Genomic DNA, 15,018 nt, shown 5'->3' on the forward strand with positions numbered 1-15,018 from the left:
GGGGCCCCGCGGCCCGGGCGGGGGAGGGGGAGAGGATCCAGCCGGGGGAGGGGCTGAGCCTGTCCCGGACACGCCCCCACCGCTGCTCCCCACCTCTCCTCCTTGGCCCCCTTCAGCAACCCCAGCTCACTAGCCCCCAAACTGGGCCACACCGGTCCCTGGCATGAGTCTCCTCTTGCCCAATTCCCCACGCCCAGGGGTACGTCCAATCTGGTTTGCATTTCTGCAGACTTTGGCCAGGACCCTACTCACCCTCTCCCCACCCCCCCCAAAACTTGCAAGTTCCCCAGCCTGGGAGAGTTTGAAGTTGCACTTTCAGGGCAGTGTAGCTTGCTCCCCACAACACCACCCCAGGCCAGTTCCTAGGGGCAGGTGTTCTCAGTGGCACTCCCTGACCTTAGGGTGGCCTTGGGCTTTCTGAAGTTTCCACATTTCTCACAAATAATCACATTTACTACTCACCCTATTAATTGACCACTATTAGATATTCTCACTTTACAGATGCAAAAGTTATAGTCTAGAGCTTCCTTCTGAAGCCCTCCCCCCCCCCCCAAAGCTGTGTGGATGCCAGGGGTGAGCCCCAGGGCAAAGTTTGCTGTTTGCTTTTATTTGGGAGGGAAATGTGGTAGGAAGATGAGCAGATCCTGGGCCTGGCTTAAGCAAGTAAGGATGCACACCAATTAGGATAGAGGCTAAAGTTTTGGAAATTTCCCAAAGCAGAAGTTGGTGGCCCTGGTCTTCACAGGGGTGTAGAGGTTGGGGGCGCTGAGTGGGAAGGCAGGGGGCAGACTCTTATGGGACCAAAACTGTTAATCACTGAAAGCTAGCCAGAAAGCTAGAGACCCGCCACTCAGACTTCAAGGTCTTCCCCTTCTGTGTTCCTGTGGGCCCCCACAGCTCACTTTTTGGTGAGGCGAGAAGCAAGGCAGGCCACAGTGGCTCCTGGCAAGGTGTCTGTATGTGACACTCCCTCCTGGCCTCCCATGCCTGTGAGGCTGGGTTTGTTTACCTCTCAGCAGTGTAGTAGCAGCCAGGCCCAAGGGAGGCTTGGCCTCCAAGCCCCAAGGCTCCCTGGGATGCCCAGCCTCCCCCAGTGGCCCCGGGACCCTGCTAGGAAAACACAGACTGTTCCATCTGTGTGCAGAGGGGAGGCGAGGCGTCCCACGGAGTTAGGGCAATGGGGCCCATGAGGCTGAGTGCTGGAGGAGACTCACAGATGACCACAGTGTCCTCTACCTGTAGGGGGGTGGGAACACCACAGGCCCCCACACTTCTCCACTGGTGGAACCCAAAGAAGGGGTTCCCATGGGGCCTCTGGAGGCAAGTGTTCTTGCCTAGTGAATAAGGGAGTTCTTCCCTTCTGGGCCTGCTAGGGTTCTCTGCTGAGTAGGGGCAGGGCCTGAGTGATTCTTGAGCCACTCAGATTGGACCTGGGCCCTATCCTGAGCAGCGCAGCATTAGAACCACTCGCTCACCACAGCAAAAGAAAACCCCTGGCCAGAGCTGCCCTGGGGGACCTTTCCAATCAGGGCAGGCAGAGCACAGACTGCCTGTGATCTGATCTTTCTGGGTTTTTAAGAGACTGCTGTGGGTCGCTATCCCCCACAGAACAGGTCAGGAATGGCTAGGGTACTGTTCAGGGTTCCACCAGGACTGGGGCACAGGACAGCAGCTGGATCCTGCCGTCTCAAGTGACCTTAATTTGACAGCTGCCCCAGCCAAGAAGTTGGACCCAGGGGAGGAGCTGCCAGCCTGAATTATGGGGAGGGTCACCTTCCCAGTGATGACAGGCCTCATGGCTCCCCCCTCCCCCCTTTTCCTGCAGCCCACACTCCCTTCTGCTTTGACCTGTGCCAGGGCGCCTCATTCCTCTAAGCAGCCAGGCTCCGGCCTGGGTTAGGCTGTCCTTTTCCAGAGGCTGTTAATCCACCCAACCCCACTTTCCTCCTCCCTCTTCCACTTCTTCCCCAGCTGCTTCCTCCATGGGGAGGAGACACCCGGGCAACCAGTGGGCCTCCTTAGCCCAAGAAAGGGCTGCTGGTCCCCTGGGCTCCCCACCTAGCAGCTGTAAGGGCAGCAGGGCAGCAGGGGCAGCCCCACCCCTTTCAGCCCCTTCCTCAAGGGTAGTGGGGGAAAAGCAGCCAGCGGGCACCAAAGTCCAGGCAGGGAACCCCAAAATCTCCATCTGGTGTAGAGTGTTTGTTGGCACAAATTTCAAAACACTTTTGAGGGGAGGGTTTGGGCAACTGGGGGTGAGGAAGAAAGGTAATAACAAGAGTTGAACGAGGGACATACTTGCTCAAGTTCAAGTCAGAGAACAGTAACACTGACCTCAAACTCAGGCCTTCTCACCAAACCCAGTCCTCTTCCCACCGCTCTAAGCTCCTGATGGCAGATGGAGGTCTAGCCAGCAGGTTTTGAATCTCATCCTGGCTGGGGCTCAGGTTTTATAGAGGCTCTTGGGAGCCTGGTGGCGGAGGGGATGGCCCCTCAATGCGGAAACACAACCCTGAGAAGGGGTACTCCTGCATGGTCAAGGTCTGAGCTCTGAACTGATACCTTTACTTTACCTGCTTTAACCAAAGCACCCCCCCACACACACACACAGACAAACACACATACACACACACACACACTCCTCAAGCTCCCACAAGCCACAGCCTGCTACTTCACCTCTTGTGGACAATCCCTACCACCCTGGACCCTGAGCCCCAGTAAGTAGCTGGAAAAGAGAAAAGATAGAATTGCCTAGACCGGAGCAAATTCTAGGAAAGTAGCCTGCAGTGGGGGAGGGGAGCAGGAAGTGGGCAGAAGACAAAGCTTTACCAGGTCGCCCCTTGGACTGGTAAAGGTTCTTACATAAGCAAGCAGCTCCTGGGCAAAGCTGTGCGGATAATTCCCCTCAGATCAACCTTACCCCCCAAAACCCAGCTTCCAGGTCACCTCCCCAAGCTTAGCACCAACAGATGGAGAAGAGAAAAAAAGCCCAAATCCTCTGGACCGGAAGGACAGTGGGATTGCATCTCAAGCTGCGATACAATCCCGAGATTAGCTACTGTCTCTTTTTCAGCCAGTGTCCCTGGGGCCGAGCTGAAACCCTTACTCCTCCTCCAGCGACCCTTCCAGACGCCAGCAAGGTCTAAGAGCGGACCCTGATTCGTAGGAGAGAGCCTAGGTGTCCTGCACTGGCAGCCTCACCGACCTCCGTGAATGAAGAGGAGGGGACAGTGAGTGTCCTCACCCTGCTCTGAAGAGGCGATCCAGCTGGCTACCTACACCTGCCAGTAAAATTCTGATGATCATGCAAGGAAGAAACAGCTAAGGAGGAGCAAGTGAAGTTGGACAGATTCCAGCAAGCACTTGTTGGACTCCAACAAGCACTGTTTGAACCTCAGGACGCAGAGTCACTTAGACTGGCTGTCGTCGGATGTACAATCGAGGTCCGACTTAGGGCTAAGATTTTAGGGAGCGTTTTTCTCACCTGCTCCCGGATGCAACGCAACATCAACACCTTTTCACAGTGCCCACTTGCATCCCCCAACCAAAGCCAGGTGCGTGCATCGGAGCTCGGTCTCGAAAGTTAGAGGTTGAGGCATACGAGGGCAAAGGTGGTGGGGCCTGCTCCTCCCATCCCCCATAGCTGCCAGGTGGCCGGAGCCGCCGCGCCCGCCCCGGATGCGCCCCGCGCGCTATGCCCTGGGCGTCACCTCGCGGACTCGTAACCCGCTTGCAGCAGGCGGGCGCTGTACCGCTGCGCGGCCGTCTCGTGTCCCGGGTGTTGCCGGGCTCCGGGCTCCGGAGCAGCGGCGGCTCCGCCTTCCTGCAGCGGCGGCGAAGGGAGAGGCCGCGACCCCACGGGCGGAGTGAGTGGCCCCTCCATGCGGACACCGCGGCTCGGGGATGGTGGGAGCCTCTCCGCCTGGAGGCTCTCTGGGTCCCACTGGGGAGTCAGTGCAGCCCAGTGGAGCCCCGGGGAGGGGGGCGGGGCCGCCGGGGCGGGGCTCAAGCGGCCGGGCGGGCGGGGCATATCGGAGGTGGGCGGATACGGGAGCCCCTGGGCTCGGCGCCGGCCTCGCCCTCCCCCGGTCCCTTTGAACAGGGACTCAGCACGCTTTGTCCATCCTCGGATTGACAAGGGGATACTGGGAGATGGAGTTGCAACTGCGAAGGACCTCCGCCTTTCCCCGCTGTCTGGACCTTCCAGTGTCTTCTAGTCCCAGGGACCAGAAGAGATAAAAGGGACTCAGAGCGTCTGCAGAGGTTGGGGTTTTCTTGGTTTGTTGGTGGAGTTCTGCCTCCTGCGAACGACAGCGTGGTGCTTTGGAGCGCCTCCTACCGGACAATTCAGCCCTCACTCGCGAGTGCAGGATAGGCAGCCGAGACTAGCCATCCATGTTCTTTTGCTTCCTCTCCCCTCCCGTAGACGGAGGAAAATAGGCAGCAGACTTATAAGATGATCTTGTCTTCCCTCATTTGGGGCACCCCATAACCAGGGAATTGGACTGAGTACGCCTGTGCCCAAACTTGTTCATCAACTGTCTAGAAAACATACCTTTTCCTCTTTCATCATCGTTATTATCAACAATGCTCGAGCACCCAGTAAATGAAGCAAAGAGCCCTCACCCTTAAGCAGTATCTTTGGGGGGAAGTACCCAAAATTATGGATCAGACTTTTTACCATTTCACAAAGGAAATTAAGTTTATGCAGGTAAGATCCAGGATTTTAGCCTACCTGCTACTTTTCCTATTCCTGTACACACACACTTTTTGGATTCGGGATTAAAACAGTTCATCTGAAGGTCAGCCACATGTGAAGTTTTTGTCAATGGTGGATACCATCATAAATCAGATTTTTGTGATAAACTAAAAGTTTGTGTCCTCTTAACGTCCATATAGTGAAGCCTAATCCAAAGGATGGTATTTGGAGGTGGAGCCATTGGATAAGGATCGGGCCCTTATGGATGGGATTAGTGTCCTTATGAAAAAGATCCCCAGAACTCCTTCATCCCTCTACTTTGGAATGGCACAGAGTCTGTAAACCAGGAACTGAGTTCTTGCCAAACATAAAATCTTCCAGTGCCTTAATGTTGAACATCCCAGTCTCCAGGTTGTGAGAAATAAGTGTTTATTTTTTAAAAGATTTATTTATTAATGCATACAAAACTGGGGTACAGGCCACAGGTGCAGGAGCTGTGAGAGAGTTCACTAGAAGAGCAGGAAGCAGAACAGGAAGACTGATGAAGTACCCTGCTGAGGGGAGCAGCTGGTGGTCAGGAGAGGTCTGCCACACCCTGTGGTCACCTCCGGGGCGGGCGGAGATGGAACTCACGCTGAAGTAAGTGGCTTTAGCTTTTCAGTGCTGTGCTTTAACCCGCTGCGCCACCAGGGAGGGCTCCAAGTGTTTAATTTTTTTTTTAATTTATTTATTTATTCGTACAGAACTGGGGTACAGGCCAGAGATGCAGAGGGTGAGAGGATTCACCAGAGACAGAGTGGGGAGCAGAACAGTCAGATCGACGAAGTACCCTGCTGAGGGGAGCAGCGGACGAGTCAGGAGAGGTCTGCCGTGCTATGTGGATCTCCTCCGGGGCAGGCAGGATCGAACTCATGAGGAAGTGGCTTAAGCTGCTTTGTGCTGCACTTTAACCCGCTGCACCACCAGGGAGGGCCCCAAGTGTTTAATTTTTAAAGCTAAGTCTATAAAGTTTTTTGTTGTAGTTTAGCCCAAGACAATTTTGTTCAATAAGGTAATTTCTATATCCCTGCAGCTCTCTCAAAGAGGTAACGGGTGATCTCTATTCACGAACCAAATCATTCTATACATAAAAGGGAGCCAACACACAGGTTTATGGCTGTAAATAGGAGAGGTGACATATTAAAGAGGACAAAGAGTGACAATCAGGTAATTACAGTTCCAGTTGGGGTTTCTTACATATAATCATCCAAACCACAAGCTCTCTCTGAGTTTAGTTTCCTCATCTTTCCAATGGGATTAATAAAATCAATCTCATAAAGTTGTTTTATCATGAGTGAGACAAAGTTGCTGACTTAATAAATAGCAACAATGATATTTTAAACTAAGTAAGATGTAACTAAGTTTTGCAATGTAAACCTCCTGCTGAATGAAATATGTTACAATGTCTCTTACATATTCATTACACAGATGTGCATGGGGCACCTACCCTGTGCTACCCCAATGCTGGGAGTACAGTGGTGAACAAATGGTCATTTCTACTGTGGCCAGTTGTAAAGTCCACCAGGGCAGTCACCCAGGATACAAGGCGAAGCAGGCTGACACAGACTCCTGGGCCACATGCAGAGCAGAGCTAGATGTTCTGAGAAAGAAATCAGCACCCATCCACACATTCTGGAAGTCAGCAGAGTATGACAAATGTCACATATCTATATAGTGAAGCATGTAGCGACTGAGACATGGTGTTCAGAGCAGAGTGGCTCTGTCTCTGCTCTGTTGCTTGTCAGCTACAAATGAGATTTGCTTACAAACTATTCATTAAAAATAATCGCATTGTCCTGGGGTGACCTGAGGGCCTCAACATTTCATATGAAAGATATTACCTATAGTAATGTCTGGAGCAGTGGTTCTCACTGGGACATTCAGCAATGTCTGGGGACACATTTGATTGTCCTGATGAAGGGGAAAGGGGCAGACTGCTGGTGTGTCTGATGGTTAGAGGCCAGGGATGAAGGTAACCATCCTACCATGCATAGGACACTCCTTTATAGTGAAGCATCATGCAGGCCCCATAGTCAATAATGCCAAGCTTGATAAACACTGGTCAAGAGGAATTACTTGAAGAAACTAGAACTAAAGTAAAATTACTTATTCTTCCTAAAGCCAGCAGGATAATGGACTATTTCAATTCTTTAAAAAAAAAATTCATTCAGAGCTGGGGAACAAGCCAGAGGCTCAGGAGTGGGGAAAGGATTCACCAAAGACAGAGTGGGGAGCAGAACAGGCAGATCAATGAAGCACACTGCTGAGGGGAGCAGCAGGTGGGTCAGGAGAGGTCTGCCTCGCCATGTGGGTCAGCTCTGGGGCTGGGGATCGAACTCATGCTTAAGTGACTTTTAGCTTCTTAGTGCTGTGCTTTAACCCACTGTGCCACCAAGGAGGGCCCTTCAATTCTTTATTTTTTAAGATTGATTTATGTATGCATGCAAGAACTGTGCCCCAGCAGTGAGAGGATTCACCAGACACAGAATGGAGAGCAGAACAGGCAGGTCTACTGAAATACACTGTTGAGGGGAGCAGCAGGCAAGACAGGGGAGGTCCGTTGCTCCCCTGTAAGTCAGCCTTCTGGCTGGGATCAAATTCATGTTGCAGTGGCTGTGTGCAGATAGCTTCACAGTGTAGGGGCTTAACTTATCATGCCACCAGGAAGGCCCCTCAGCTGTATTTTTGTACATGAAGAAGCTGTATATTCTCACTGGGGCTGTTTCCTTATCTGAGAAATTAGAGTATTGGGTTAGATCATGTTGAAAGTCCTCACCAGCTTGGAAAAAAGCATATAAATCAAATGTATTTGTAGGATTAAGATGCAATATACATGGGATTGCAAGATTGGGGGTGGGGTGGAGGTGAGGGTGGTGGTGGTGGTGGTCAGGTGCTAGTCTGTCTGCATTCCCTCCTCTAAAGTCAGGCAGTAGTCCACCTCTCACCATGTGTGGAGGGCCTACTACAGGCCAGGTGCGGCTGCCCAAGGTCGTGGGTAGAGATCAGGGGTGCTGTTTCACACCCTAGAGGGCACAGAATAACCCACTCCTCAAGACAAAGAATTGTCCAGTTCACATTGGCAGTAGTGCTGCTGTTGTGAAGCGCTGACATGGAGCTGTGCCCCTGGGTAGTGCCAACTGTCAGTGTGCTGCAGAGGTTGAAAAGAAACCCAGCACTATCCACTGGAATAGCCAGGGAAGGTTTCACAAAGGAGGAAGGACTAGACTGGGCCTTTGAAAGAAATAGGATTTAGGAAGGGAAGGGGCTGGGAGAGGATATTCTGGGAGGGACTTGAGCATGGACAGAAGTGCTGAGATGGGATGCTGGGAAGTTTCTGGAGCAGTGAGCTGGCCATCCTGGATGGAACCCCCTTTGGGTTAAGTAGTGGTATTAGCTCCATGTGACAGATAAGAAATCTTGAGAGGGCCTTCCCTGGTGGGGCAGCAGGTTGGAGTGCTGTACTGCGAAGCTAAGCGAAGCAGAGGCTGCTTGAGTGGGTTCAGTCCCCGCCCTGGAGCTGACCCACATGGCGCGGCAGACCTCTCCTGACCCGCCCACTGCTCCCCTCAGCAGTGTACTTCATTGATCTGCCTGTTCTGCTCCCCAGTCTATCTCTGGTGAAGCCTCTCACCGCCCCTATACCTCTGGCCTGTATCCCACTTCTATATGCATAAATAAATAAAATCTTAAAAAAAAAAAGCTGGAGAGAGGACCCTGTGCTGGCCCCCTGCAGTGCACAGCTAGGCCCCCCCCCCATCCTGATAGCCCTGGTACCTGCACGTGATATCTTCAGGATCATCACCCAAATGAAAGCTTTCCTCTGCCCTGATTCCAGCTGGCCTGCTCTAGAACATCACTATATGCTTCTAAAGTCAGAAGCAGACAGTAAAACTGGTAGCAACTGGACTCCATGTTCAGACTGACTGAGTAGGGGCAGAGAAGCTGGTGGTAGAAACAGAATAGTGGCTGTGCCACCACCTGTGATCTTAGGGAGGAAAGGAGCAGGCAGGAAGAGGTGGGGCCAAGTCGGGTTTCAGTGTGGCCAGAGCAGGGGAACTGGGGGTGGAAATCTACCTAGTTTAGGCAAAAAGAGAATCCAGAGGGCCCACACAGACACTCATGGGGGAGGCCCACACCGACAGTCCAGGGGCTGTCACAGCCCCCCAGTTCCTGAGTCTGTGCTGACTGCTGGTATCTCTCCACTCAGACTGGGGAAGGACTCAGAGGGAAAGTGTACAGGGAGCAGCATCCCGAAAAGGAAAAGGGAGTGAAGGGGAAGAAGGAGCAGGAGAGAAGTTGACTGATGTTTGGCAGAAGCACCAGTGGCTTGCAAGGTGGGGGTTGGGGGGCAGCGTACTTCCCTCCCCCCCCAGGCTCCTGGGAGGCAAGACTTCATCCATACCATCATCCATACCGTGCCCCAGCACTGAAGAGGTGGGTGAGGTCAGGCGAGAAGAGGCAGCTCAGACTAGAGACTAGGCGTTCTGCAGGAAGCAGGGCCCATATCTGGGTCTTTCCTCTGGGCCTCAAGTCCATCACTGCCAGCCGCCCCCCACCCCTCCCACTCCTGCCCAAGCAATGGGGGTGGATGGGAGAAGTAGTGGGGTGGGCCCAGGTGCTCTGTGATGGTCCTGCCTGCCCGCCCTGGCCTTTATGGCTTAAACAGCCTGACGGCTTGACCACCCATCACCCAGCTATTGCGTCTCCAGTGAGGATGAGATTGGAGTCACACAAGTTGATGCAGGGGTGGGGGTGGATTGGAGGGTGAGGTTGGGGGTGCTGGTCCAGGGAAAGCTGTATGCCCAAACCACAGCCTTATGGACCCTGGAGCCCCCAGGAGATCCCCTTGCCCTCAGCCCGGCCACAGTTGACAGCAAGAACCTGCCTTTGAGGACAGCCTGCCCACCCTTCCTGGCTTATCTTTCCAACCGTTTCTCTGCTGAGCCTAATAGAAAAATGTAAGCAATGTGCAAGCTCTATTTTTTTCCTGGCCTGGGAGGAGCTGACATTATCAGAGTCACAAAAAATCTCCAGCCTTCACCCCAACTCACTCCGGCCTCTGGTTCACAGCTGGAAAGCAGAAGAGGCAGGCAGGGTGCGGGGACTGCAGGTGTGGGCCTGGGCTGGGGGGGGGGGTGCTTCAGTTCCCAGGGTGCCATGAAGGTAAGATGGGGATGATGTTCTCCTCTGGGTTGGGGGCAGTTGAGCCCCAAGTTTGGAAAGAGCCCATTCTCCCCCTTTGCAGCCCAAGCCTCAGCATCCTCCTGCTTCCTGCCAGATCAGAGTGGACAAGCAGGAGAGGGCATGGGGTGAAGGGACTGTTTCCTGGGGTGAGGGCTTAGACATTGGGAGCCCCATCACAGGAATGGTAGTCCCTGCCCACCTCCCTCCCCCAAGCCTCCAGGCCTAGTCTCCCTCTTGCTTAGTCTATCCAAAGTCACCTCTGGGACTGCCCCCTCCCCCCCCAAGCCTAAAGAGGGAACCCTTTGGTTCCTCCCCAAACTCCTCCCACAGTAGGTCCCCACGGTCTCCCTCCCCAGCCACAGTGACAGGAAGTAGAGAGGGGTAATCAACAGCCCTCCAGCCCCACCCTCCCCAGCAGCACGCAGCCCCGTCAGATCCCAGCTCTATCCTCAGGTGAGTACCCAGGTTTTCCTGCTGAAGACTGGCTTCTGGCAGGTCCCCAGGGCTCTCGCCAGGCCTCCAGCCCCACCTGGTTACCTGTGGGGTGGGGCTGTATCCACAGCACAGATCTGCCTTCCTTTGGGAGCATCTGCAGCTCAGCTTGGAGCCTCTGGGGAGAGCTAAGCCACAGAAGTTAAGAAAGGGCAACTTTGGGGTAACATAGAGGAGGAAGCCCCTCTTCGTGGAAGTGCAGAGGGAGCCCTGATGACTCCAGCCAGGGGGAGCTGACCCACATGGCACAGCAGACCTCTCCTGTCTTGCCCACTGCACCCACCCCTCCTGTACCCATGGCACAGTGGCCACACAGTTGCACTCTGACCTCAGCGAGCTGCGCAATCCTCAACACAATCCCACTCACCTGCCAGGTCAGCCTAGGAGGGAATGTGTGAGGGAGACAGAGAAACCCCAAGAGAGAGATGGCCTCCAGCCAGAGACAAGTGGGTGTGCTGTCCAAAGCCCGGGGTTCTGGGTTCTACCACCCTGTTTCCAAGCCAAGGAAACCAAGCACTTTCTAAAACAGCCAGCAGATTTAAGAAGTATTCTGAAAAGCTGACCACCACCAAGCTGCAACAGAGTGGGTTCCAGTGCCCCTAGAGACCTGAGCCAGCTTGGGAGAGGCTCTGGAATGGGGTGCCTGGTAGGGCCCAGGGCTCCTCTGTCAGCTCTGGGAGTGCTAGTTGGGGATGCCCTGACCTGGGGGGGGGCAGCAAGAGGCACCTCAGCAGACACTGCTCTATACCACCCCACCCCTGGGCACTTTTGGGCCTCTCTTCAGCTTCCTGCTGTCACTTCTGGAACTAACTGCCATCAAGAGGAAATCTATTAAAAGCTGGGTGAGGTAAAGAATAGTTACTTGAAAGTACCTTGAGGAAGTGGCAAGAGTTGTACAAACACAAATGTGTCTCAGCTTAGAGGAGGAACATACAGCGCAGCGGATCAAGGCTTTTTCGGATCAGAACAGTGCCCTGGGGAGGGAGCCTGGCTTTCCAAGGCCAGCCCAGTGCTTGAGCCCAGCTGGAGTTTGGGAAGGCAGCTGACCTTCCCCTGAGCGTCCAAAGTGCCAAACGCTTCTGCTCTTAACTCACGTCCAATCTATTCCACACAATCATGGGTGGGGCAGGAAGACCAATGTTAGCCACAAGGAAACTGGCCAACAGCTTGTTTTATTTCATTTATTTGTACATACAAGAAGTGCAGGGGGTGAGAGTACTCACCAGAGACAGAATCAGGAGCAGAGCAGGCAGATCTACTGAAGTACACTGCGGAGGGGAGCAGAAGGTGAGACAGGAGAGGTCTGCTGTGCCATGTGGGTCAGCTCCTCCTTGGCTGGGGTTCAAACTCATGCTGCAGTAGTAACTTGATAGTGCTGAGAGACTTAACCCCTTGCACCACCAGGGAGGCCCTGGTTGACAGTTTGTTTTGTAATTCATTTTTTTAAATTGGGATGAAATTCACCTATTATAAAATTCATAAAGTTTTTTTTTGTCTCTAGTCGTTCTTCCTGATTTATGGGGGATACCATGCAAGACCCCCAATGCAGGCCTGAAACCTCAGGTATGGTACAGACACCTACCATACTATGCTTTTCCTCTTGATGCCTATGATAAAGTTTAACTTATGAATCAGAACAGTAAGAATAACAACAGTAATGAAGTGACTTGAAAATTATATAACAATATACTGTGATAAAAATTATGTGAATCTTCCCTCTCAAAATATGTTATTATAAGCAATACTTTTGGGCCTGGGTCGACTGGGAGTAACAGAAACCATAGGAAGTGAAGTTAAAGATAACAGGGGACCACTGTTACTCCCAAGATTATACAAGCATCACCACTCTCTAATTCCAAACATTTCATCACCCCCTAAAAGGAAACCCCACATCTATTAACAGTCACTCCAAATAGTGCCCTTCCCTCAGACTCCACAATTTCTCTATATATTTTCAGGACAACAATTTTTTCTCTCTAGATTTGCCTATGTGGACTTTGTTTTTGTTTTAAATATTTATTTATATACAGAACTGGGTACAGGCCCAAGATGTAGAGGCAATGAGAGGATTCACCAGCGACAGAGTGGGGAGCAGAACAGGCAGATCGACAAAGTACACCGCTGAGGGGAGCAGTGGGCGGGTCAGGAGAGGTCTGCGGCACCATGTGGGACACCTCCCTGGCAGGGGTTCAAACTTGTGCTGAAGTGGCTGTGGTTAGCTTCACAGTGCTGTGCTTTACTCAGTTGCACCACCAGGGGGCCCCCCATTTGGACTTTCATACAGATAGATTCAAGCAATGTGTGACCTTTATGGCCAGCTTTTAATCTGCTTTAAGCATTTTACTTACCTACAGGACAACTCACTCTTGTTGATATCCAGCTCTGAGTCTTGACAATGCATAGAGTCATGTAACAGTTGCCATTATCATGCTGGCCCTCTGTGGTCACTCCTAGTTCTTGGGATCCTCTCTGTGGTTTTCTGATCCTATAATTTTGCCTTTTCCAGCATCTTGCAATGTTGGGCCCTTCAAGTTTGACTTTTTTCACTCAGTGCAATGCCTTTGAATCAAACATGCTGTTGCCTGTACAGGTAATTCTTCATTTGCATTCTTTCTTTTTCATTGGCAAATAATCTTCCACTCTATGGCTACACCATTGGTGTTTTTAAGCCACTTACCAACTGAAGGCTATCTGGCAGTTATGAGGGAAACCTCTATAGACATTCACGTACAAGATTTTGCATAAATACAAAATTGCATTTCCTTTGGTTAAGTAGGATTGGTTTGGGTGGGACATGTGGTAGGTATATGTTTAATTTCATAAGAAACTGCTAAGCTAGCACTCTGCATCCTCACCAACATTTTGTATGGTCAGGGGTTTTTATTTGTTAGTCTTTTTTGTCTTTTAAGTAATTATGCACAAAAAAAGCTTTTTTAAAAAAAAGATTTATTTATGCATACAGAAATGGGGTACAAGCCAGAGGTGCAGAGGTGGTGAGAGGATTCACCAGAGAGAGAGTGGGGAGCAGACCAGGCAGATCGATGAAGTACACTGCTGAGGGAGCAGCGGGCGGGTCAGGAGCAGTCTGCTGCGCCATGTGGATTACCTCTGGGGCTGGGAATCGAACTCTCACTGAAGCAGCTGTGGCCAGCTTGCAGGGCTGCGTCTTAACATGTTGCACCACCAGGGAGGCCGAGAAAGGTTTTTTAATTTGCTTATCATGCAGATAGCAAATGGTAAAGATGATATTTAATTAAGATCTGTCTCCAAAACTCATTTTCTGTCTTCTTCACAAACTGCCTCTCTATTTTCCTGATTCATCTTAACCCAGCGCACAGCAATGGCCGGTAAATACACTCTCCCTGGCCCTACAGCCTAAGTTCTAGTACAATAAAAATAACTTCCAGTGGCTTCAAATGACAAGGGTCTGTTTCTCCTTATTCTGCATATATACTTGGTCAGAAGGGGCCTTTACTCCACTTTCTCCTCACTCCAAACTGAGGCTGATGGAGCAACCACAGTGGAGGATTACAGCTTGATGTGGCAAAGGGAGCCCTCGAGCTCTCACGAAGGCAACTTAATGCTCCAGGCGGGAGCCAGTTGCTGCACTCCCACTTATGTCTCCTTAGCTACAAGACTTAGGGCCATGCCCAATCACTAGGGACCAGGCACAGGATACTGCTGATGTCAATTTTTGAAGTTCAGGGTCCTTGGGTTCACTCTGGGAAAGTTATAATTAAAGAGCAGGTGTATTAGGGGAAAGGACAGAGGAGGAAAGGACACTTGCATGGGCACAACCAGGCAGGAAGAGCTGCCCCGGAAGGGACAGGTTTGCAGAGAGGCCAGCGTGGTTGCAGGCAGGTGGCCTTAGGAGAGCGGCCTCCGTTGAGGGAGGTCGGTGCAGAGACATCCTGGCAGGTACAGGTCAGGGGCAGGCAGGAGGCTGCTGCCCTGCAGAGGGAGAGAGTGGGTGGGAAGAAACACCTGCATAGTCAGGTGGGCAGAGGACTGCCCTGAGCCAGTGCAGACTGTGCTGTTCCCTGTTCGAGTCCTTTTCTCTTTGGGAGGGGTCACTCCTTTGTGGGGTGGCCTCTTTGCTGCTGATTTTAGAAACTAGGTGGAATCTTTCAATGGACCCAATCTCTTTTTTTTTTTAAGATGTATTTATTTATGCATACAGAACTGGGGAACAGGCCAAAGGCACAGAGGTGATGAGAGGACTCACCACAGCCAGAGTGGGGAGCTGAACAGACAAATCATCGAAGTACACTGCTGAGGGGAGCAGCGATCAAAACCGGAGAGGTCTGCTGCACCATGTGGATCACCTCTGGGTCAGGAATCAAACTTGCATCAAAGTGGCCAGTTTCGCAGTGCTGTGCTTTAACCCGCTGTGCCACCAGGGAAGGCCCCAATCTCTGTATCTCCACCCTCAGGTCTGTGCTTCTCATTTTCCCCACAGCAGTCAGATACAAGAGTCTCTATGACTGGGTTAATGGTCATGTTAGTGCCTTCTGTCCCCACCTCCTTGCATGAGTCAGGTTTTAACTTTGTGATGCCTCCCTCAGGCTTTCTACTCTTTCCCTTCATCCGTGCCATCCTGCCATGGG

The 15,018-nt window shown here is 52.0% G+C and overlaps 1 protein-coding gene and 1 long non-coding RNA gene across 3 annotated transcripts in view; one reads left to right on the forward strand and one right to left on the reverse strand.

Annotated features, from left to right (window-relative positions):
- IMPDH1 (IMP (inosine 5'-monophosphate) dehydrogenase 1) overlaps positions 1 to 3,882 on the reverse strand; it is a 16,436-nt gene extending 12,554 nt beyond the window's left edge. The window contains exon 1 of one of the 2 annotated variants that reach the window (XM_012720981.1): positions 3,708 to 3,882. In XM_012720981.1, the coding sequence (XP_012576435.1) occupies positions 3,708 to 3,880 (173 nt within the window). In that variant the 5' untranslated portion in view covers positions 3,881 to 3,882. Of the gene's footprint in view, positions 1 to 3,481; positions 3,500 to 3,707 lie in introns of those variants that run through there. The other variant, XM_012720980.1, reaches the window with a different exon arrangement.
- Positions 3,883 to 10,339: 6,457 nt separating this feature from the next.
- On the forward strand, positions 10,340 to 12,992 carry LOC105853232. Its single transcript, XR_001145073.1, has 3 exons — positions 10,340 to 10,372; positions 11,913 to 11,974; positions 12,918 to 12,992. It is a non-coding gene; the product is annotated as an uncharacterized LOC105853232 (long non-coding RNA).
- Positions 12,993 to 15,018: the final 2,026 nt, after the last annotated feature.

The sequence above is a fragment of the Condylura cristata genome, unplaced genomic scaffold (genome assembly GCF_000260355.1).
Source record: "Condylura cristata isolate star-nosed mole 26May11 unplaced genomic scaffold, ConCri1.0 scaffold00005, whole genome shotgun sequence".
In the NCBI taxonomy this organism is placed as follows: domain Eukaryota; kingdom Metazoa; phylum Chordata; class Mammalia; order Eulipotyphla; family Talpidae; genus Condylura; species Condylura cristata.